Raw genomic sequence first — 26,568 nt, 5'->3', positions numbered from 1 at the left:
AACCAGTATTGGTGACTTTATTGTGTTGCCAGTTTTTATTTAATAACACATGTATAAGACAAGCGACACGTACACCGACATGTACACCGACTCTTACGAGGATAGTTCTATATAAATATAACTCACATAGCCAAATAAAACTAATTAGGCCTTCAAACATTTTTATATTAATAAATTATTAATTTTTCTTTGCAAGACAAATTATCTATAAACCCAGTTATTTTCCCACAAAAAATCAATTACCTGTGTATCATGAAATTATTTTGCCAATTTAAAATAATATTTGTCATTTAGGTTTTTAAATTCCCAGTAAGCTAGTTTGGTGGTTGCCAGAGCTAACACCTACAAGTCCATCTTAAGACTGTTGCTGAAACAGATTATGACAAATTGACCAAACTTTTACGAGTCAAATTTACAAGTGGAAAAGGCAATTGCCTTAGTAATATAATAATAATTTGACAACTCCTTTTGGATCCAGTTTAAATCAGGTATATAAGCATTCAAATGACTTTTAAATATTAAGTGTTTAATAACAAGAACAATTGACCATTGTCACTTATTAAATCATCAATAAATCATACCAATCTTTATTAAAAAAAACTGATTTTCTGTTTATTTTTACATCATCGTTATACCATATATATTCTGACAATATTTACTCTTCATCCTTAAACCTATTTTTGCATTTTGGTTTTAGATATAAACTCCAAGCCATTAATGTGTCTTTCCAGAAAGTATTTTCAATATATTTTTGGATACTCGTGGATTTTTTCGGCATCAAAACATTTAATATTATAAAAAAAATTACCGATTTATTATAAGGATTTTACATGTAGATTCAGTTTTAATTAGTCTCTTTAACCAAACAGTCTTTTGTGCTTTAATAGAATATTTTATGACTGGAACTTTCATACCACCATCTTGTATATTGCATGACATGTGTTCACGTTTAATTTTATCAGGTTTTCGTTTCCATATGAATATAAAACTAATTCTTTGTAATTGATTTACATCTTCTTCAGATGGATCAGGGATAGATGAAAACGAGTGATTTAGTTTTGGTAAAATGAGACACTTTAATTCTATGTTTTTACCTAATGGTGTTAAAGTTCTACAATACCAAATCTTTAAAAGATTCTCTATATAATTTAATTTATTGATATAATTAATCTGTACCATATTTTGTATAGCAATATCAAATTTAATACCTAATAAATCAAAGGTGGTTTGGGTCCAATCTAAATTCCATTCCTTACATAACTTATATCTGCTTCTCTTCTTTGAGCCGATCCATAATCATTTAGTTTTATCTACATTAACCTTTAGGCCTGAAAATCTAGCATAGAACTGCAAAGTATTTAGAACTGCATAAAGACTCTTCTCTCTTTCATCTAATAGTACTGTTGTATCATCAGCAAACTGAGTTAATAAAAATTCCTTGTTCCCAATTGTTATTCCCTTTATACTTTGTTATTTTTCAACATCCTATTAAGAATCTCTCCACATATGAGGAAGATGCATGGTGAAATCGACCCCCCCCCCCCCCTAGCGACAACCACTTTCCAATTTAAAGAAAGGTGAAGCAAAACCATTAATTAGTATAGTTGATTGTGAATCATTATGGAATATACAAATACATTTTTGTATCGAAGGTCCAAAACCAAAAAGATAATTAAGAGAATTAAAAATAAATTTCTAGTTGACTGAGTCAAATGCCTTTTCAAAGTCAATTAACAATAGTAAACCAGGAATTTGTTGCTTTCGGTATATTCCATAATGTCATATATTAATCGTGTTACTACACCTATATATCTTCCAGACATAAAACCTTTTTGTTCTTCACTAATCATTTTAGGTAAAACTGATTTTATTCTTTGTGCTATAACAGCTGAAACACCTTTATATGACACATTTAATAATGAAATAGGTTTCCAGTCTTTTAAAAACCGTTTAGATTTATTTCCCTTAGGGATACACATTGTGATACCTTGTTTTGTGTTATAGAACGATTGCCATTCTGATAAGCATAGTTTAATGATCTTATTAAATATTTATGTAAATCACGCCAGAAGAATTTTAAAAACTCAACAGTGAAGCCATCAGGCCCTGGACTCCTTTCATTTTTCATATGTTTTAATGTTGCTAGGGTCTCATCATAGTTTAATTCACCTTCAAGCTTTTGAGCCTCCTCAGGATTAAGTTTGGAAGTTTCAGGGTTTTTTTCAAATAACTTATTCAAATCTATATCACTAGCATCTTTTTTTTTAGTATTTAGTTCCATTTCCTGTTTTATCTTGGGTTTTTTTTTCATCGATGAATAAAAGATAGTTTTACCACGTATCATGAGCAACAGCATTTCCCATAATAACTGAACATTTATAACAAATCGTTCTACATTTTGATCATGTTCATTAGAACTGCCTTCATCTTGATATTTATCAATAGTTTCTTTAATTGTTTCTTTGACTATCTGTACATACTTTTGATTTTGTAATAATGAGTTATTAAATTTCCAATACCCTTTTCCTCTTTCAATTTCATTTATTTTTAATTTTAGTGTAACTGGTGAATGATCTGATTTGAAACTAGGTAAAATATTTGTAGAAACCACTGAAGATAAGAGAAAAAAGTCCAGGCGTGATTGCGTCACTGGTGTTGGTTGCCTCCAGGAAAACCTCTTCAAATTGGGATTTTTCTCCCTCCAGGGATCTATTAAATCTAATATTTCTTTACATTCTAACAATTTCTTTTGTGCGTTTGGATTGTTTAGTGTTTTATAATTAAATACATCAAGGAGAGGATCTTGAACCAAATTCCAATCACCACAAACTATTGTATATACATTATCAAAAGCTTCTATAACGTCTTCTATTTCACTAATAAACTGAGGTGAATCTGTATTTGGACCATATATACAAATTAATGTTATTAATCTGTTGTCAATGTCTAATGCTAATGCTAACCAGTTACCATTATTAGCATTACGTATTTTGTTAACCTTAAACTCAAAATTGTTATTAAACAATATTACTGTACCACGAACATTAGATTTATAAGAACTAAAATATCATTCTAAATAGCCCCATTGTTGTTTGAATCCGTTGTCCATGTTCTTTAGTACAATGTACGTCTTGAAGATAGTATATGGAAGTATTTTTCCCCCTCAATATTGCTAAATTACCTTCTTGTAGTACTATCATTTAGTCCTCTGCAGTTCATCGATAAAATTGTTAACTCATTAGCCATTTAAAATAAACGTGTGTTTTTTTTTTTTTTTAAATAATGTACATGGAACACATTGATTTTGATTATCGGTTATTGCACGTCAAATATTTGATAATTATGACATAATTTTAATCCTAATGGACACCCGCTATATTTTTCATTAGCAGCAAGGAATATTTCATAATATGCACTTTCCCACGGGCAAAGCGGCACTAACCATGGCGTTTGATTGGTGACAACTTCGATGTATTATTTTGTCGCCAAGAAAAAATTGCTTTGCCGAGACTGCATTTTATTGAAACGTGCTGCAACGTTTGCAACTAGTAGCTGTACATGAACAAAGACTAATGTGAAATATGTGATTGCTTATCTTTGCACTGGTGACCTAAGGACATGCTTTAGTCAATAGTGAATAATTAACTATTGACAGTATCGATAAGCTTGCTGGATAGTTTTCATGAGCAGTAAAGTTGCTGTACATTTCAAATAACACTTCTAAATTCCTATATTTTGGAATAATAACAAATGTTACTACAATATTCTTGTGAAGCATTACAAATATCAGGAATGACAGCTTCTGCACAATACAGTGGTGTGGAATTGTGTCAAATTTCAGTATGTTAAAACAGAAGTCATTCAATTTGTGACCACGGTTAAGCTAGAAAATCTACCTTTTAGGAACTGAAAGAAGTGCAGTGACCACAAATAAGAACAACGCTTAAACCCAAGATCGCAACATAATATGTTAATTTGATACCCAAGTCTTGCCGTTTTTCTTAAGAGGCACACTTTAATTAATTTATTGATTGTCATATTATCTACTTAACTGTGATGTAACCAACTACTTCTATATTACATAGTACAAACATGCATATTTTGTTTTCTATCTCTCACAATAATAATAACTGTAAATAATAATAATACACAGTAGCATGGAATTTCGTTGGATCATGATTCTTAATGATTGTATTAATATATATTCAATAAGGATGCCACAAAATCGTCAAAACTGTATTGCGATACATTTGATATTATCTTTTTTTTCTCATATAATAGCAGAAGTGATAAATATTTTGATGAACTTTATTAGCTACAGCGGACATGCTAAATCATTTAGTCCATATTTTTCTTTACACAAATCAGCATGCCTACTATTTCTGGATTCGGAATGTATAGTAGTTATTTATTGTGAGTGTGGGAGGGGGCGCTATTTTTTTAATTCACTAGAAAAGGAGAGGCATATTCAAAGACATCAACTGATTTTGTTTGGTACAACTTATTAGAAGGAAACTACAAGGTATAAAAATTGCGATATGCAAAACTGTACCGAGGTTCGTATCAATTTGCAATATCGCAGTATACCAGTTTATCATTGCAGCACTAATATTAAAACTGACTGGCAAATGTATTATTATTATTAATTAAAAATACTTTCTAAATTCGTAAATGGGCCAACAAGGTAAGAAAACAAAGAAGATCCCGAGAATTGGGCGATGACAGCACACTGAATGACAAATGGCAACTATTGTTTGACGTTATTTATATAATGACATCATAACAATAAAAATAATAGCTGACATTTGCACAGATGAATGTATCTTATATAGCAGATGATAAAAAGGGAACCTTTCCAGTAATTATTCCTTTAAATTTAGCAGTATAAGATAAGGTGGTACACACTTCATTTGTCTTTCCAGTTTTGATTATTTATTATTATTATTATTATTATTATTATTATTATTATTATTATTTCTTTTTAAATCTAAATAACCATCTAATATGCATTTGAATAAAACACTGAAATTATATTCTGTATTAATAGACAGTATTTTTATTTCGTTTATTAATTTTTTACAGCCCTTATCTGCTTCCATAAAAAAAAAATCTACATGCAATTAAGTTTCACTGACATCACTCACTAGCATGTATATATAAACATGGACATACAAACAACAGTATGCCATATATTTTGGGTATGATAGTCTTAAAATATGAGAACTACATTTGTTTTAATATACATACAGATGGTGTGCTTTTGGTCAATTTAGGTTCATGTATAAAAATTGCGAAAGTAAAAATTAAAAACAACATGACTGGTAACTGTCTGTAAATCTGCTTGTCCAACTGAGAAAGTAATTAAACTCTAAGTTGGTTAATTGATAAAATAATTGATGAAATCTCAAATGCCCTGAATCAATAGAACCCGCGATTCAACAGCAAGCAGTATACATGAATATACGGTCATGTTTTTTGTTTGCAATGTTTCCAGCAAAGCAGACCACCCAATTGTTTATCCTGAAGGTCTGTTCTAACAAATACATAACAAAGTAAAAGTATGTTGTGCCGAGTCAGTCCATCAAAATTTCAAGCCCTTGGATCCCGGACTATAGTGTATTTTGCGGCCATCTTGAATTTTCACGATTACGAAATTAGGTGGCAGCATATTTATTTCGAATCAGCATCCTCGTTATTTATAAGATCCACCGAGTTGCTGCTCAGGCCAAAAATACGACGGGAAGTACGTTATTCAGAATTATGGACCAGTAAAATACGACGGGATGTACGTTGTTCAGAATTATGGACCAGTAAAATACGACGGGAAGTACGTTGTTCAGAACTATGGACCAGTAAAATACGACGGGTAGTACGTTGTTCAGAACTATGGACCAGTAAAATACGACGGGGAGTACGTTGTTCAGAACTATGGACCAGTAAACTACGACGGGAAGTACGTTGTTCAGAACTATGGACCAGTAAACTACGACGGGAAGTACGTTGTTCAGAATTATGGACCAGTAAAATACGACGGGAAGTACGTTGTTCAGAATTATGGACCAGTAAATTGAACAATGGACACAGTGGACAATAACTCACTTTGTTTAGTAGCTGTTCCAGTCGCTAAGACCATTATGACGATGAACTGGAAAATACGTTTCAGGATGCACGAGTTCGGGGTATCGCAAGCTTGTGGAAAAGTGATCTCATTCACCGTTATTTTGCAAACAAAGTGTACTCGTTCTGAACGAAGATTATATGTAAAAGAAATGATATTTGTTTAATGATACTTTCAGCACATGTTAACTTTTAACCTATTTTTATTTGGTATAAAACATTCTGAAATCTTTGGGAACATACGTAATCTAATGATCTCTGCCTGGTGCTAATTTTGATTTAGTAACCATTTCTGGCTATGTGTTGGGGATGAAGTTTTCAGTTCTGGATCTCCTCTGAAATGCCCATTCAACTCTGCATTGTGCGGAGATGCATCCCTGGCTCCGTATTCATAAACGTACTTAAGTCAATGTATGATACCTAAATACATACTTAAAGTACATAAATAAGTATCATACATTGACTTAAGTACGTTTATGAATACGGAGCCTGGTCTTGTGTTACGGTTTTGTCGTTCAGACGTTGTCTCATCCATTCGGTAAATAAACTATTATTTTACATGAATAAAGATATCTGGCTTTGCGGTCATATGGTATAGAAAAGTGCACTCTCCAAAATATACACCAGTGAAACTTGTATTTTAGCCAGGGTAGTTTAAACAGTTATCCACTGAATGTGAAACTTGAATGTTCGCCTGGGTATCTTAAACAACTATCACCTGAATGTGAAACTTGAATGTTCGCCTGGGTAGCTTAAACAACTATCACCTGAATGTGAAACTTGAATGTTCGCCTGGGTAGCTTAAACAACTATCACCTGAATGTGAAACTTGAATGTTCGCCTGGGTAGCTTAAACAACTATCACCTGAATGTGAAACTTGAATGTTCGCCTGGGTAGCTTAAACAACTATCACCTGAATGTGAAACTTGAATGTTCGCCTGGGTAGCTTAAACAACTATCACCTGAATGTGAAACTTGAATGTTCGCCTGGGTAGCTTAAAAAACTATCACCTGAATGTGAAACTTGAATGTTCGCCTGGGTAGCTTAAACAACTATCACCTGAATGAGAAACTTGAATGTTCGCCTGGGTAGCTTAAACAACTATCACCTGATGAGAAACTTGAATGTTCTTCGACGTAGCTTAAACATCTACCCACTGAATGCGAAACTTGAATGTTCGTCGGGCTAGATTAAACAGCTATCATCTGAATGTCAAACTTGAATATTCGCCGGGATAGCTTAATACGAATTCCCTTCAACGTGAAACTTGAATGCTCGCCATGTTAGCTTAAACAGCTATATCCTGAATGCGAAACCTGAATGTTCGCCGAGATAGCTCAAACAGCTATATCCTGAATGCGAAACCTGAATGTTCGCCATGTTAGCTTAAACAGCTATATCCTGAATGCGAAACCTGAATGTTCGCCGAGATAGCTCAAACAGCTATATCCTGAATGCGAAACCTGAATGTTCGCCGAGATAGCTCAAACAGCTATTACCTGAATGCGAAACCTGAATGTTCGCCGAGATAGCTCAAACAGCTATATCCTGAATGCGAAACCTGAATGTTCGCCGAGATAGCTCAAACAGCTATATCCTGAATGCGAAACCTGGATGTTCGCCGAGATAGCTCAAACAGCTTTAGCCTGAATGCGAAACTTGAATGTTCGCCGAGATAGCTCAAACAGACCTGTTTACAACAATATAATAAGAAGAATACAAACCAAATAACAGTAATATTAGAAAACAACAACAAAAGAAACCCAAACACAAACAACAACAACAACAGCAAAAAAGAAAAAAAAAAAAAAAAAAAAAAAAGAAAAAAAAAAGAAACACACACCCCCACCCCCACCCCAACAACAACAACAACAAAACCAACATAAAGAATGCAAGCACTGAAAGTTAAAACTGGAACTTACCCATTGCGACTCGCCTGGCAATCAAAGGTCATCTAACAACAAGTATAAGGTGCTGGTACTTTCATAGCTAGTCAGTAATAAATTGTTGTAAAATATGCTCAAAAGTAAAGGATGCACAAAACATCGGTAAATACAAAGCCCAAACAGTGACAGACTGGAACTGAAACATATCCATAGCGACTTGCCTGGCAAGCGAAGGTCTTCCAACAACTACAACGTGCCAGTACTTTTATAAAATATACTCAAACGTAAAAGAAATACGAAACAATGTATTTTGGTTAGTGCAATGTAGGTTGTACATATTATTAAACGTATTGCCAATACGTTAGTGCATACTACATATATGATTTGTTATGTACGCGAGAGCCATATCATGATAACGTCTGTGTGTGTGTGTGCGCGCGCGTGTGTGCGTGTGTTAATGTATGTATGTGTGTATTTGTTTTGGAATATGTCAAGTTATTATACTTCCAACACCATATGAATATTCTAAACATATTTGATCAATTACGTTTCTTTCGCAGTTCACTATAACTAAAATCATTTCAGTCAAGGGAATTATCCAATGCAATTGGACAAAAATATCTCTATATACAGCCATTATGTTATTAGCCCTGGGCGTTAGACATGGATAGTGTGATGCTTAAAAGCCACACACGTTATGCGCTAAACTGATATAATTTATGACTATGTAATTGAACAGCGCGCGGAGACAAAATATGAAATAAATCAATATGGTAATGAGGGCCAAATGGAACTGTGCACGTCCCTAATGACATTGTGGGTAATACACTCAATTTTGGAATGTTATTTTTATCCTTTAGCATTTACTGGAACAAGACATTATGTACCTCCTTATGACTAACCTTCACACTATTTATTGGAACAAGACACCCTGTATATCTCTGATGACTAGCCTTATCGCCATTTACTGGAACAAAACACTATGTACATCCACGACGACTAGACTTCTCACCATTTACTGGAACAAGACACTGTTTACGTCTCTATTGACTAGCCTTCTCACCATTTACTGAGCAAGACACTGTGTACGTCTCTGATGACTAGCCTCTTCACCATTTACTGAACAAGACACTGTGTACGTCTCTATTGACTAGCCTTCTCACCATTTACTGAACAAAACACTGTGTATGTCTCTGATGAGTAGCCTTCTCACCATTTACTGAACAATACAATGTGTACGTCTCTGATGAGTAGCCTTCTCACCATTTACTAAACAAGACACTGTGTACGTCTCTGATGACTAACCTTCTCACCATTCACTGAACAAGACAATATGTACGTATCCACTGACTAGCCTTCTCACCATTTACTGGAACAAGACATTGTGTACGTTTGTGGTGATTAGCCTTCTCACTGTTTACTGAGCAAGACACTGTGTAAGTCTCTGGTGACTAGCCTCCTCACCATTTACTCGAACAAGACATTGTGTACGTCTCTGGTGACTAGCCGTCTTCCCATGTACTGAACAAGACTAACCTTCTCACTATTTACTGAGCAAGACACCGTGTACGTCTCCGATGGCTAGCATTATCACCATTTACTGAACAAGACACTGTGTACGTTTCCGATTACTAGCCTTCTCACAATTTACTGAACAAGACACTGTGTACGTCTCTGGTGACTAGCCTTCTCACCATTTACTATACAAGACACTGTGCACGTCTCTGATGACTAGCTGTCTCATCATTTTCTGAAAAAGACGTGTGTACGTCTCTGATGACTAGCCTTCTTACCATTTACTGAACAAGACACTGTGTACTGTGTACTGACTAGCCTTCTGACCATTTACTGAATAAGACACCGTGTACGTCTTTGATGACTAGCCTTCTTACCATTTACTGAACAAGACACTGTGTACGTCTCTGATGACTAGCCTTCTTACCATTTACTGAACAAGACAATGTGTACGTCTCTGATTACTAGTCTTCTTACCATTTACTGAACAAGACACTGTGTACGTCTCTGATGACTAGCCTTCTTACCATTTACTGAACAAGACACTGTGTACGTCTCTGATTACTAGTCTTGTTACCATTTACTGAACAAGACACTGTGTACGTCTCTGATGACTAGCTTTCTCACCATTTACTGAACAAGACACTGTGTACGTCTCTGATTACTAGCTTTCTCACCATTTACTGAACAAGACACTGTGCACGTCTCGGATGACTAGCTTTCTCACCATTTACTGAACAAGACACTGTGTACGTCTCTACTAGCTTTCTCACCATTTACTGAACAAGACACGGTGTATGTCTCTTATGACTAGCCTTCTCACCGTTTACTGAACAGGACACTGTGTACGTCGCTAGCTGACCTTCTCACCATTTATTGAACAAGACACAGTAATATTATAGTTTGGTATTATCTGCATATTGCTATTAATCGGGATAGTAAATAATTACTGTTATGTTCACGCCAAGTAGTACATACGTGTTATAAATACTCCACGGAACACGTTATTTGCAGTGTGATAGAATAGGTCATGGGACAGATCCATCTTACTCCAGGGAACACGTTGTCTGCAGTGTGATATAATAGGTCATGGGATAGATCCATCTTACTCCACGGAACACGTTGTCTGCAGTGTGATATAATAGGCCATGGGATAGATCCATCTTACTCCACGGAACACGTTATTTGCAGTGTGATATAATAGGCCATGGGATAGATCCATCTTACTCCACGGAACACGTCGTCTGCAGTGTGATATAATAGGTCATGGGATAGATCCATCTTACTCCACGGAACACGTTGTCTGCAGTGTGATATAATAGGCCATGGGATAGATCCATCTTACTCCACGGAACACGTCGTCTGCGGTGTGATATAATAGGCCATGGGACAGATCCATCTTACTCCACGGAACACGTCGTCTGCAGTGTGATATAATAGGCCATGGTACAGATCCATTTTACTCCACGGAACACGTTGTCTGCAGTGTGGTATACTAGGTCATTGGATAGATCCATTTTACTCCACGGAACACGTTGTCTGCAGTGTGATATAATAGGCCATGGGACAGATCCATCTTACTCCACGGAACACGTTGTCTGCAGTGTGACATAATAGGTCATGGGATAGATCTATCTTACTCCACGGAACACGTCGTCTGCAGTGTAAAATAATAGGCCATGGGATAGATCCATCTTACTCCACGGAACACGTTGTCTGCAGTGTGATATAATAGGCCATGGGACAGATCCATCTTACTCCACGGAACACGTCGTCTGCAGTGTGATATAATAGGCCATGGGACAGATCCATCTTACTCCACGGAACACGTCGTCTGTAGTGTGATATAATAGGCCATGGGACAGATCCATCTTACTCCACGGAACACGTCGTCTGCAGTGTGATATAATAGGCCATGGGACAGATCCATCTTACTCCACGGAACACGTCGTCTGCAGTGTGATATAATAGGCCATGGGACAGATCCATCTTACTCCACGGAACACGTCGTCTGCAGTGTGATATAATAGGCCATGGGACAGATCCATCTTACTCCACGGAACACGTCGTCTGCAGTGTGATATAATAGGCCATGGGACAGATCCATCTTACTCCACGGAACACGTTGTCTGCAGTGTGATATAATAGGTCATGGGACAGATCCATCTTACTCCACGGAACACGTTGTCTGCAGTGTGATATAATAGGCCATAGGACAGATCCATCTTACTCCACGGAACACGTTGTCTGCAGTGTGATATAATAGGCCATGGGACAGATCCATCTTACTCCACGGAAAACGTTGTCTGCAGTGTGATATAATAGGCCATAGGACAGATCCATCTTACTCTAAAGACACAGTCGCTGTTTCCCTTTGTTTTATGTTTTGGTTGTTTTATGGTGGTTTTTTTTTTGTTTATTTCGGTTTTTGGTGAGGGCATTTTGCCTTCTGTAACCTTTTATTTTGTTTTCTTTTATTTGTTTGTTTTTAAAAGGTCCACATTTATAACCTTATTTTAAATTTTATAGTTTATTTATATATTAATATTTTATCAGTATATGTATCCATGTCTCCATTTAATAACGATTTTCTTTTATTGTATATTTTTCATTGTTTATTGTTATTACGCCTGGCTGTCATCAGCTGTAGCGTCATCTTCGTCCCCAAGATCTTCACCACCATCATCATCATCATCACCACCAGCACCACCACTATCGTCATTATTATTATTAATATTATAGTTTGAAAATTGAAAAATAATTGGATGATTTTAACGATCATCATATGTGACCCCAAACTGTATGTGTATGGGCGGGCGGAAACTTTATATAGGTAGTACTAAACCGAATAACTTCAAGCTGGGTCAAAGTGCGAGGAACACCGAACGTTTGATAGAGAAATAGAAGTCCTGTGATCGGTGGTAAATGTAAGTGTGTTGGTTGTAAAAATAAAAATTCATCTGGGCAAACAATGTATGCAATTATATCTCATCTAGTACTACTATGTTAAGTAGCCTTGTGTTTGAAACATGCATGGGGTATCTGTAAAAGAGTAGTCACAGACGCTACCCATTATCTCTGAATTGAGCAGCTTGACCCCCACTGTTTTTTTATTCACTTTAAGGGTGAGGGGTGGTAGTATTTATATTCGTGGTGTTTATGCGGATTGATACGCTGTAGGTAGGAGTTTTAGCCACATATGTAACATGTTACTATTGTCGTCTATGGGATTTGATTTGGTAGTATACACCCCTATAAGGACATGATGCAGACAATGTTGTTGTTCACCTTTCCGGAAAGGAAATTATTGTTCATATAAACATTGTGGCACTAGTTTCCACTGTACTAAATGACACAACCTAGAACACTTTTGACAGTGTTCGCACTTTCACGGTTGCTAATATCCAGTAGTATTTTGGGAAATGTCCTTACAAGTACCACTAAATGGTCCATTTGTAACATGTTCTTCATACTTTTGTATCTACTGCTGGTACAATATGACCAGTTACTGGCAATGAAATGGCTAAATAAATACATTTTAAAATCTCAAAATGCCCATAGGTGACACGAGGTCATCCTTCTGTGTGAATTAGATGCCCTAAACATGCATAATCAGCACCCCCCCCCCCCAACAACTTGATAATCTAAATGTTGGTTTTTGGCTGCCGAACTATTCTACAATTCAAGTCATCCAGGCCAGCGCTCTATCAACTGAGCTAGACCCTGCGGTTAAAGTCTAAGATGTATCATACAGTGAACAATCGGAGCTAGACCCTGCGGTTAAAGTCTAAGATGTATCATACAGTGAACAATCGGAGCTAGACCCTGTGGTTAAAGTCTAAGATGTATCATACAGTGAACAATCGGAGCTAGACCCTGTGGTTAAAGTCTAATATGTATCATACAGTGAACAATCGGAGCTAGATCCTGTGGTTAAAGTCTAAGATGTATCATACAGTGAACAATTGGAGCTAGACCCTGTAGTTAAAGTCTAAGATGTATCATACAGTGAGCAATCGGAGCTAGACCCTGTGGTTAAGGAAGGAAATGTTTTATTTAACGACGCACTCAACACATTTTATTGGTAGTGTGTGGTTAAAATCTAAGAGATATCATACAGTGAACAATCTGCAAGTAACAACTCGTCACCTGGTAGTTTGTGGTTAAAATCTAAGAGATATCATACAGTGAACAATCTGCAAGTAATATCTCGTCACCTGGTAGTTTGTGGTTAAAATCTAAGTGATATCATACAGTGAACAATCTGCAAGTAACAACTCGTCACCTGCTTGTTTGTGGTTAAAATCTAAGAGATATCATACAGTGAACAATCTGCAAGTAATATCTTGTCACCTGCTTGTTTGTGGTTAAAATCTGAGAGATATCATACAGTGAACAATCTGCAAGTAACAACTCGTCACCTGGTAGTGTGTGGTTAAAATCTAAGATAAATCATACAGTGAATAATCTGCAAGGAACAACTCGTCACCTGGTAGTTTGTGGTTAAAATCTAAGAGATAGCATGCAGTGAACAATCTGCAAGTAATAACGCGTCACCTGGTAGTTTGTGGTTAAAATCTAAGAGATGTCACACAGTGAACAATCTGCAAGCAACAACTCGTCACCTGGTAGTTTGTCTGTGGCTAAAAAATCTAAGAGATATCACACGGTGAACAATCTGCAAGCAACAACTTATCACCTGGTAGATTGTGTGTGGTTAAAATCTAAGAGATATCATACAGTGAACCATCTGCAAATAACAACTCGTCACCTGGTAGTGAGTGGTTAAAATCTAAGATATATCATACAGTGAATAATCTGCAAGTAACAACTCGTCACCTGGTAGTTTGTGGTTAAAATCTAAGAGACAGCATGCAGTGAACAATCTGCAAGTAACAACTCGTCACCTGGTAGTTTGTGTGTGGTTAAAATCTAAGAGATATCATATAGTGAACAATCTCCAAGTAACAACTCGTCACCTGGTAGTTTGTCTGTGGTTAAAATCTAAGAGATATCACACAGTGAACAATCTGCAAGCAACAACTCGTCACCTGGTAGTTTGTGTGTGGTTAAAATCTAAGAGATATCACACAGTGAACAATCTGCAAGCAACAACTCGTCACCTGGTAGTTTGTGTGTGGTTAAAATCTAAGAGATATCACACAGTGAACAATCTGCAAGTAACAACTCATCACCTGGTAGTTTGTGTGTGATTAAAATCTAAGAGATATCACACAGCAAACAATCTGCAAGTAACAACTCGTCACCTGGTAGTTTGTATCTCGTTTATTAACTACTTATCTGGATATTGACCTTTAACAGTTCGCGTTATCAACAACAATATAATGTTGTTTGTGTTCACTGAACACTAAAGGTTGCACACCACTAGTATTTATTCTATGGAGTTGAATACAATTTCTATGTACGAATATATTCTGTGACAAATACAAAACTGTCGAAACGGTCATGTGATTACTAATTGTAGGGAGTGCTCTCAACTGACATGTATTGTATAAAAATCAACATAGGTCGACCACAAAATGTTCAATTAATGGTCTCTATGCCCGGCCATCGCCTCGTGTAGCTGTTATACAAATGACATTAAACCACTTGCACAGTTGTTATCAGTTAGTGCTACATATAATAATTTACTTCAAACCAATGGGTTATTTAAATACTACAGATATCAACCTACGTGTAATCATCAAAGAGATATTTCAAAAAGCATATCAGAATTTTGTAGTATTTGTTTTTATGACGAACTATTTCCTAAACCGGACTATATTAAGCTGCTACATCAAGTAACGAAACGACACTGCGCGTCTCTCTGTGTGGTTTACACTTAACACATTTCAAGTTCTCTCTCTTTCTGTGATTTACACCTGGCCGTATACATCATCAGTTCTTCTGATCAGCGTGATGCCATCTCGGACTGTCAACAGGACCTAGTGAAGAATATGTGTGATCATTTGTAAACATCTTAGCAATCATTTGTAAAGATCTTAGTGTTCATTTGTAAACATCTTAGTGATCATTTGTAAACATCTTAGTGATCATTTATACCAATCTTTCTGATCATTTGTAAACATCTTAGCAATCATTTGTAAAGATCTTAGTGTTCATTTGTAAACATCTTAGTGGTCATTTGTAAAATTCTTAGTGATGATTTGTAAACATCTTAGTGATCTCTTATAAACATATTTCTGATTATTTGAAATTATATTCTACTGATCTTTTAAAAATACCCTGACAATAATTTGTAAACATAGTTCTGATCATTTGAAACATCCTCAAAATCATTTGTATGTATCCTAGTGGTCATTTGTAAATATTCCAGTGATTATTTGTAAATATCCTGAAAATAATTTGTAAACATCCTAGTGGTTATTTATAAATATCCTGAAAATCTTTTGTAAATATTCTAGTGATTAATTGTAAATATCCTAGTGATTTGTTGTAAATATTTTAGTGATTTGTTGTATATATCCTAGTGATTAGTAGTGTATATTCTAGTAATTAGTTGTATATATCCTGGTGATTAGTTGTATATATCTTAGTGATTAGTTATATATATCCTAGTGATTAGTTGTATATATCCTAGTGAGTACTTGAATATATCCTAGTGATTAGTTGTGTATATCCTAGCAATTTGTTGTCTTTGTAAATATCCTCGGTGGAGTCGTTGCTCCAAACCAGAGCGAGTTTTAACGACTGAATGGGTAGGTGTAAGACCACTACACCCTCTTGTTTCTCACTAACCACTAACAGCTAACCCACTGTCCTGGACAGACAACCCAGATAGCTGAGACGTGTGCCCAGGACAGCGTGCTTGATACTTAATTGGATATAAGCACGAAATAAGTTGAAATGAATGTAAAATCATAATAAATACTCGAGTGATTATTTATAAATATCATATTAATCGTTTGTAAATGTTCTACTGATCGTTTATAAATATCCTAGTGATTCTTTATAAATATCCTATTGAACATTTATAAATATCCTATTGATCGTTTGTAAATGTTCTATTGATCATTTATAAATGTTCTATTGATCCTTTATAAATATCCTAGTGATCCTTTATAAATATCCTAGTGATCCTTTATAAATATCCTAGTGATCCTTTATAAATATCCTATTGATCGTTTGTAAATGTCATATTGATCGTTTATAAATATCCTATTGATCGTTTATAAATATCCTATTGATCATTTGTAAACACCACGGTGATCATTTCTAAAAATCCCAGTAATCATATTTGTATATATCCTAGTGATTATTAATTTGTTTTAAATATTCTAGTGCTCATTTATAAAACATCTAGGTAATCATTTGTAAATATTTTAGTGATCATTTGTAAACATCCAGTTGATCATTTGTAAACATATAACTGGACATTTGTAAATAGCACAGTTCTCATTTATATACCCCTAGTAATAATTCGTATATATGTACGCCATCATTTGTAAATAGCACAGTTCTCATTTATATACCCCCTGTAATAACTCGTATATATGTACGCCATCATTTGTAAATAGCACAGTTCTCATTTATATACCCCTAGTAATAATTCGTATATATGTACGCCATCATTTGTAAATAGCACAGTTCTCATTCATATACCCCTAGTAATAATTCGTATATATGTACGCCATCATTTGTAAATAGCACAGTTCTCATTTATATACCCCTAGTAATAATTCGTATATATGTACGCCATCATTTGTAAATAGCACAGTTCTCATTTATATACCCCTAGTAATAATTCGTATATATGTACGCCATCATTTGTAAATATGTGAGTGAGTAAATATCCGAAAAGAAAGAAATAACGGTAACGACACCACAACACATTTTAATCTACGGCTATTTCGTGTCTAATATTTAATGTTTGTTGGGATCTCTCTCTCTCTCTCTCTCTCTCGCTCTGTGTGTGTGTGTGTGTGTGTGTGTGTGTATATATATGTATATATATCAGGCCCCTGCGAAGCTTCGTATATTCGATTCGATTCGAAATCGTCGCGAAGCTTCGATTCGATTTTTGTGTATTCGGAATTTCGAATATTGCAGTGTACGGACAATAGACCTATTTCACATTCCCATTGCGCATGTGCGCGAAGAGTACCATCCCTTGCCGAATTGGACGGTATCGAAGCTATATACAAATTGGGGGGCATGGTCGACAGTTGTCATGAGCGTCCGTGAGTAGCTTCGTAGGAGCTGTGAATCTCTAGCGACTAACGTACATATTTCGTATAAGATGTTAAAATGGTCGCGAAAAACGGTCTACTAAAGTTTACATCGGAATGGTTTAAGACCAAAAACAGTGAAACATTAACTTAGACGAAGTCTCTGGAGCCGCCTGTCAAGGGTATTTTAACAGCGCAAAATTAAAAGATTCATACAATAAAATTAACTTTAGTGGAATGTGTTTGCTACTTTTGACAATTAGAATTACAGTTAAATATTCACGCGAATTTACCAGTGATGTTTAATTCTCCACATGTATCAGTATTTAAAATTTAATAAAATATGCCTCTCCTTCCCCCTAAAAACCCCCCAACAAAACCCCTAACTCACATAGACCTTTATCACAGATCCATTTTCCCCATATCGTTTCATTAAAGGGACATTCCTGAGTTTGCTGCAAGTTTTAAGATGTTATCGACTAACATAGACTTTTTAACGAGTGTAATTACATATCAAATATATTTTTCTGCATATAAAATATTAGTGGCTGTATATTAAATGTGTTTCTGATCGTTCTAATATTTGTACTAGGTTAAATTTCACTTTATTTCCTAAAACATATTTTTTCGTAGGTACGAAATTATTTAAAGACGAAATCCAGTTTGGGCTTCTTACAAATATTAAGACGATCAGAAACACATTGAATATACAGACACTGATATTCTAAACAAGAAAATATATTTAATATGAAAGTTTAATCGTAGAAATATTTTGTTAGTCGGAAACATCTTACAATGCAGCAAACTCGGGAATGTCCCTTCAGAAAAACAGACTGTCGTACAACTACTAATCAATGTTACATGTCTATCCACGAATTATTTATTTATATATTTATTTATTTACTGATTTATTTATCTTATTTTATTTATTATTTTATTTTATTTTATTTTATTACACACAACTTCACTTGAAATAATAGTTGATATTTACGAAGTTTTAAAACATATATGAGCTGTCAAACCTACAACTTAGCATGACGTCAGAAACCGAGTAAACGCAGCTATTTGCGTTGTTTGTTTTGGAGAATTTAGAAGATGACATCTTCTTCCTTACATGAAGATCAGCTTGAAGTAAACATATATCTGTATGTACAATAGTGTTTGGTTACTATTTTGTACCTGAGAACATTGGTCGAGATCGTTAGCGATACCATCAGTACTTTGATACACATTTACAAGCATAGGGAGAAGTCCTATATATCGATATGGTATGCAAGTATCACACGTTTTTATAACGTACATGATTATACATAACAAACTTCAGCAACTTTTCCAAAGTGGTAGACCCATGCAACTCGATACGATCCTAATTTGATCTTTGGTCTAACTTATGAATATTGATTAATGATTAGCGGGGTGGGGGGATCGAAATTTCATGTAAACGGAACTCATCAAACGCGAGCGCCGAAGGCGCGGAGCCGTAGACAGGTGGGTGGGGTGGGGGGAGAGGGTGTTTCCCCAGATTTATGTATATATATATATATATATATATATACACACACACATATGTATATATATATATATATATGTATGTATGTATGTATGTATGTATGTATGTATGTATGTATGTATGTATGTATGTATCTATCTATCTATCTATCTATCTATCTATCTATCTATCTATCTATCTATCTATCTATCTATATATATATATACACACATATGTATATATAACCCCTTGCCAAACAATAAGATGACGCCGGTTACACTCGAAAATAATACACAAACTTTTGTTGCGAAATATACGTTAACCAGTTACATTAAGTTGTGGTATGCATGTAAAATGGACTGGTCACAGAGCCACGACAAGAAACCGTTTGTTTTCAGTCGTACCAATGTATTTATAATAAATGATACATGGCATACACGACGTCCTTTGATGGATCATTGGTTGGGACGGGAAATAATCAAACGGGCCCACTGAGGAGGATCGAACCTTCAGCAAATGGAACCTCAGACAGACGTTCTTGCTACGTTATCCCGTTCATTTGGGGACAAGGACTTTTATATGTCAAATCCGATTCTTTTTTCATTTGAGCGGAACTCTCAATCCTGCGTGGAGGGATTGTCCGATACCCCCCCCCCCCCCCCCCCCCCCCCCCCCCCGGCTACGGCCTGACATGGTACTTAATATTTTTGCTTCAAACATTCAAATGAAGTATCTTATAACTGGTACCTTATGACTGCGCATAATAAACCCTCATGAGTTTATAATAAAGAGACCATCCTGAGTTTGTAGCTATATTATCAAGCTGTCGGCTAGTCTAATATGTTATAGGCTAAATAAAACTTACATCTTTCTTAGGTTAAATAATCTTGTTACATTTCTGAACATTCTTAGGTCGGTAGCAACCGAGACGTCGGAGGGGGAACTATAGCCCCACTTTTATAAACCCGGTTTAAAATATGGCTTTTGCCCCCCCCCCCCCCGATTATGCCCCCTCCCCTTCCCCAACTGCAGATATCGTTCCTACGGGCCTGATTCTAATGTTTTATATACCATAGCTCAAATTTCATAAGTATCGTTTAATTTTATTCCAAATACCGAACAAAATTTTAAATAACATGGTGAAAAGAAATCCCGCCAAGAATCCTGAATGTATTTATCTGTATAATGCTTTATAAATATTTAAATCATGTTAAATACAATAAATATCTTCATACATATACGCGCGCACACATTAATATTATTTTAGCCTATATCCAATATTTATTGCGTACGAATCCGAACCGATGGTTTGTCAGGCGTTAACAACCAAATATTTTTTATTTCGTGATAAGCAATAATTCACAAATGTCTCCAATAAGTCTTGTTTGATGTCGACAGAAATTTCGGGTTCCCTACTGATAGAATAATTAATCATGGAGATATTCACATTCCTATTGAGTGGCCTTCCCATTGTCTATGCCCCCCCCCCCCCCCCCCCCCCAACTTGTCCACAGGTCTATTTTTTGCGAGATCTCGCGTGAGTTCGCGGTTTGCGTCCTCAAGTTACCCCGTAACGGGCACAAGCGCAGTGGAATGTGAAAGAGGTCTATTGGAAAACGAGGGACAAACTATATGGCCAACCGTTAACATTAATAAACAATAAACAATGTGGAAGACAAAGCAGGATCACGTGAAGTCTTTCCCACTCCTGGCTACAGTCGCGAGAGACACACTCGACATTCAAGCTACTAACTGCTCTTCAGAAAGGGTGAATTCCACAGGCACGAACGTTATAACCGACAAACGACACTCTCTGTCTCGCCAAAATACAGAGACACTCATATGGGGATATAAAAACGCTGATCTTATCCTATCAACACTGAATCGATAATTAAGTCGGTCAATAAACATTGCTTGACTTAACGAGTATATTTCTTTTTTAATTTTTAGGATTCTGTTTTTGTATGTGCGAAGAATATCCACTGGTATTTAGTTTTGATCTCCGATTGGTGATGAGAGTTAATTTTCACTTGAATTATTTTGTGATCTAATTAAAAGCCAATAAATGATCACTTCCAAGATATTATCTCGTGTTAGTTCAACTGTTTATACACATTAGTACTGGTTTTCTATTTAGGGCGCTTTATTATTTAAACTTCAACCGTGTGTAATCATGATAATCACCGTACGTACTCCCAGTGCAGTGGATATTTATATTGTCTTTCTAATTTCCTTCACTGAGCTGAATATTCCTTCGTGAACTACATCTGATACACTTGATTATTCTCCAAGATATACGAGATTCGAAATTCGATTCGATTCGAACATTTTCGAATATTCGATTCGAACGGAAAATTGAGATTCGCAGGGCCCTAATATATATATATATATATATATATATATATATATATATGTGTGTGTGTGTGTGTGTGTGTGTGTGTGTGTGTGTGTGTGTGTGTGTGTCTGTGTGTGTGATGAGACAACGCTTTTTACATACCTGTTGTACTCTCCGATCTTCTGTGATCGTTTTGTTAAACTTTGCCCTGTGGTTTTCGTGTTCCAGGTACGATCGCCCAAACAAGAGGGTGTTATCCACGGCGATCGTGCCCCGGGGTGCAAGGATGTTCTTGTCAAGAAGAAACTAAAAGTAGAAAATATAACATCGTCAGTTCAACATGTCAACAGTATTAGAAATGTTGAGAAACGCTAGGACGTAGACAGTTGCCCCTACATACGCTGGGTCGCAGAGAGTAACCCCTACATACGCTGGAGCGCAGTCAGTAACCGCTACATACGCTGTGACGCAGACAGCTACCCCTACATATGCTGTGACGCAGACAGTTACCCCTACATACGCTATGACGCAGACAGTTACCCCTACATACGCTGGAGCGCAGTCAGTAACCCCTACATACGCTGGGACGCAGACAGTAACCCCTACTTACGCTGGGACGCAGACAGCTACCCCTACATACGCTGTGACGCAGACAGCTACCCCTATATACGCTGTGACGCAGAGAGTTACCCCTACATGCGCTGGAGCGCAGTCAGTAACCCCTACATACGCTGGGACGCAGACAGTAACCCCTACATACGCTGGAACGCAGACAGCTACCCCTACATACGCTGAGACGCAGACAGTAACCCCTGCATACGCTGGGACGCAGGCAGTTACCCCTGCATACGCTGGGACGCAGGCAGTTTCCCCTACATACGCTGAGACGCAGACAGTAACCACTACATACGATGGGACGCAGACAGTAACCCCTATACACGCTGGGAAGCAAATAGTTACCCCTACATACGCTGGATCGCAGACAACCAGCTCCCCCTACATATGATGGGTTGCATACAGCTACTCCTACATACGCTGGGACGGACACAGCTACCCCTACAGACGCCGGGACCCAGAGAGTTACCCCTACATAAGCTGGGACGCAGACAACCAGGTTTTTGTTACCATGAGCACACGCTGCTCTCCTTCAGTAAATGCACAAAGATGCATTATCAAATATTACACAGTTTGCTTTTCTGCCATTTTAAATATAAACTGGGCAGATTGAGGTGTGTGTGGGGGGGGGGGGGGGGGGGTACCCAACCCAAGTGGACCCTGACTCCGTTTATTGAACTCAGTTGGTGAATTACTGTGTTTTCCTATCACTCCACTCACATCAAAATACTCCCCGTACTTCTCCCCGCCAGCATCCAGGAACACGAAGTCGATCTGTACGCCGTCGTTCGCCAGTGCCTTCAGAGTATCTCCTACATCTCCTGTGGAAAACAATGTGTAGAGACAGTACATATTAATAGCATGGCATCCCTTTACACCATTTTACAAATGTGTGCAGGGATACGATTTCTGTTTGCTGCCTGTAGACAAATCACATAACCATGCGTCATGGTAACAGACACGACTTTGTGAAAACTCCCATTTGACTCTCGTTTGTACAGAAGTACGTTGTTGAATATGGTAATGCTTTTGTTGTTCAGGGACTTAATTCACAAAGGTCTTTTAGGCTCTGTTAGACAACAAAGCATCCTCTTTGCAAATATGTTAGCACTGCATTGCGAGATCGCAAAGTTAAGAACGTTTAGTGAATTAGGCCCCATATTCGTAGTGTCCTTGTCAACGGCTATCTTCTCCTAAATATTCGACACTGGTGATTGCCGGTGTCCGTCTTTAAACCTTTGTCAAAGGCATATAATTATTGTCAGATTATATTTGCCAGAACAAAGTCAAGAAACGCACATGATGCAATAATCCGTGATGTAAAGTTTGTTTTGTTTAACGACACCACTAGAACACTATCATTGATTAATTATCGGTTACTGAATGTTAAGCATTTTGTAATTTTAACATATATAGTCTTAGAGAGGAAACCTGCTACATTTTCCTATTAGTTGGAAATGATCTATTATATTCACCATCCCACAGACATGATAAAATATACCAAGGCCTTTGATATACCAGTCGTGGTGCACGGGCTGGAGCAAGAAATAGCTTAACGTGCCCACCGACGGGGATCGATCCTTGACCGATTGCTCATCAGGTCTAACCCTGTAAAAGTGTTTGTAGTTTACCTAGTCGAATTTCAATCTTCTTCCCATGAGGTGACGAATCAAATACCTTCCGGTTGAGGTCAGCGAGATATAGTTCCCGGTCACATGTGAACACTTTACCGTCCGCAGGAAGCGCTTCCGCCATCGACAGGGCGCTGTATCCGGTAAACATTCCAATATCGAGAACATACTTTGCCCTCTGCATGCTTACCAGGAACTTCAAAAATAAACCTGTTTGAAGAAATAAAAATACTAAGAAAACATAACAGAAACTAATTGGCGAATTAGCATTATATAGATTAGTTTTCGGATTTTTGTTGTTATTTTATTTCAATAATGTATTCTCAACAAATAACGAACTACAAATGTCCAGTAAAAAGAGTTATAAGAACAAACATGACACCCTGATTAAATACAATCGCCCACACCAATTATTCAGAATATTTTGGAACAGAAAATAAAACAGAAAACCGTAAGTAAAGTTTGTACAGTTACCTCACCACTTTGTTTAAATAGTATTGGTCGTACAGATAGACTGCCATATTGTCACATCGTCATCGTCAGGTTTGTAACTAGTATCGCTGTCATCAGAAGTGGTAGTACAGATAGACTGCCATATTGTCACATCATCATCGTCAGGTTTGTAACTATTATCGCCATCATCAGAAGTGGTAGTACAGATAGACTGCCATATTGTCACACCATCATCGTCAGGTTCGTAACTATTATCGCCATCATCAGAAGTGGTAGTACAGATAGACTGCCATATTGTCACACCATCATCGCCAGGTTTGTAACTATTACCGCCATCATCAGAAGTGGTAGTACAGATAGACTGCCATATTGTCACACCATCATCGCCAGGTTTGTAACTATTATCGCCATCATCAGAAGTGGTAGTACAGATAGACTGCCATATTGTCACACCATCATCGCCAGATTCGTAACTATTATCGTCATCAGAAGTGGTAGTACAGATAGACTGCCATATTGTCACACCATCATCGCCAGGTTCGTAACTATTATCGTCATCAGAAGTGGTAGTACAGATAGACTGGCATATTGTCACACCATCATCGTCAGGTTTGTAACTATTATCGTCATCAGAAGTAGTAGTACAGATAGACTGCCATATTGTCACATCATCATCGTCAGGTTTGTAACTATTATCGTCATCAGCAGAAGTAGTAGTACAGATAGACTGCCATATTGTCACTCCATCATCGTCAGGTTCGTAACTATTATCGTCATCAGAAGTGGTAGCACAGATAGACTGCCATATTGTCACACCATCATCGTCAGGTTCGTAACTATTATCGTCATCAGCAGAAGTGGTAGTACAGATAGACTGCCATATTGTCACACCATCATCGTCAGGTTTGTAACTATTATCGTCATCATCAGAAGTAGTAGTACAGATAGACTGCCATACTGTCACACCATCATCGCCAGGTTCGTAACTAGTATCGCCGTCATCAGAAGTGGTAGTACAGATAGACTGCCATATTGTCACCATCATCGCCAGGTTTGTAACTATTATCGTCATCATCAGAAGTAGTAGTACAGATAGACTGCCATATTGTCACATCATCATCGTCAGGTTTGTAACTATTATCGCTATCAGCAGAAGTGGTAGTACAGATAGACTGTCATATTGTCACATCATCATCGTCAAGTTTGTAACTATTATCGCCGTCATCAGAAGTGGTAGTACAGATAGACTGCCATATTGTCACACCATCATCGTCAGGTTCGTAACTATTATCGCCATCATCAGAAGTGGTAGTACAGATAGACTGCCATATTGTCACACCATCATCGTCAGGTTCGTAACTATTATCGCCATCAGCAGAAGTGGTAGTACAGATAGACTGCCATATTGTCACACCATCATCGTCAGGTTCGTAACTATTATCGCCATCATCAGAAGTGGTAGTACAGATAGACTGCCATATTGTCACACCATCATCGTCAGGTTCGTAACTATTATCGCCATCATCAGAAGTGGTAGTACAGATAGACTGCCATATTGTCACATCATCATCGTCAGGTTTGTAACTATTATCGTCATCATCAGAAGTGGTAGTACAGATAGACTGCCATATTGTCACATCATCATCGTCAGGTTCGTAACTATTATCGTCATCAGAAGTGGTAGTACAGATAGAGTGCCATATTGTCACACCATCATCGTCAGGTTCGTAACTATTATCGCCATCAGCAGAAGTGGTAGTACAGATAGACTGCCATATTGTCACATCATCGTCGTCAGGTTTGTAACTATTATCGTCATCATCAGAAGTGGTAGTACAGATAGACTGCCATATTGTCACATCATCATAGTCAGGTTTGTAACTATTATCCTCATCAGAAGTGGTAGTACAGATAGACTGCCATATTGTCACATCATCATCGCCAGGTTCGTAACTATTATCGTCATCAGCAGAAGTGGTAGTACAGATAGACTGCCATATTGTCACACCATCATCGTCAGGTTCGTAACTATTATCGTCATCAGAAGTGGTAGTACAGATAGACTGTCATATTGTCACACCATCATCGTCAGGTTCGTAACTATTATCGCCATCAGCAGAAGTAGTAGTACAGATAGACTGCCATATTGTCACATCATCATCGTCAGGTTTGTAACTATTATCGTCATCAGCAGAAGTGGTAGTACAGATAGACTGCCATATTGTCACACCATCATCGTCAGGTTTGTAACTATTATCGTCATCAGAAGTAGTATTACAGATAGACTGCCATATTGTCACACCATCATCGTCAGGTTTGTAACTATTATCGTCATC

General features: G+C 37.0%; 1 protein-coding gene across 1 annotated transcript in view; it reads right to left on the bottom strand.

Annotated features, from left to right (window-relative positions):
* Positions 1 to 14,791: 14,791 nt before the first annotated feature.
* LOC121384152 (atrial natriuretic peptide-converting enzyme-like) overlaps positions 14,792 to 26,568 on the bottom strand; it is a 30,537-nt gene continuing 18,760 nt past the window's right edge. The window contains exons 6-9 of the mRNA XM_041514406.1: positions 23,780 to 23,989; positions 22,869 to 22,969; positions 21,696 to 21,839; positions 14,792 to 15,465 (exon numbers count right to left, since the gene is read on the bottom strand). Coding sequence (XP_041370340.1) covers positions 15,397 to 15,465; positions 21,696 to 21,839; positions 22,869 to 22,969; positions 23,780 to 23,989 — 524 coding nt within the window. The 3' untranslated portion in view covers positions 14,792 to 15,396. The remainder of the gene's footprint in view (positions 15,466 to 21,695; positions 21,840 to 22,868; positions 22,970 to 23,779; positions 23,990 to 26,568) is intronic.

The sequence above is a fragment of the Gigantopelta aegis genome, chromosome 10 (assembly GCF_016097555.1).
Source record: "Gigantopelta aegis isolate Gae_Host chromosome 10, Gae_host_genome, whole genome shotgun sequence".
NCBI lineage: Eukaryota > Metazoa > Mollusca > Gastropoda > Neomphalida > Peltospiridae > Gigantopelta > Gigantopelta aegis.
Note: the sequence above shows the minus strand (reverse complement) of the source record. Positions and strands in the feature narration are given on the sequence as shown.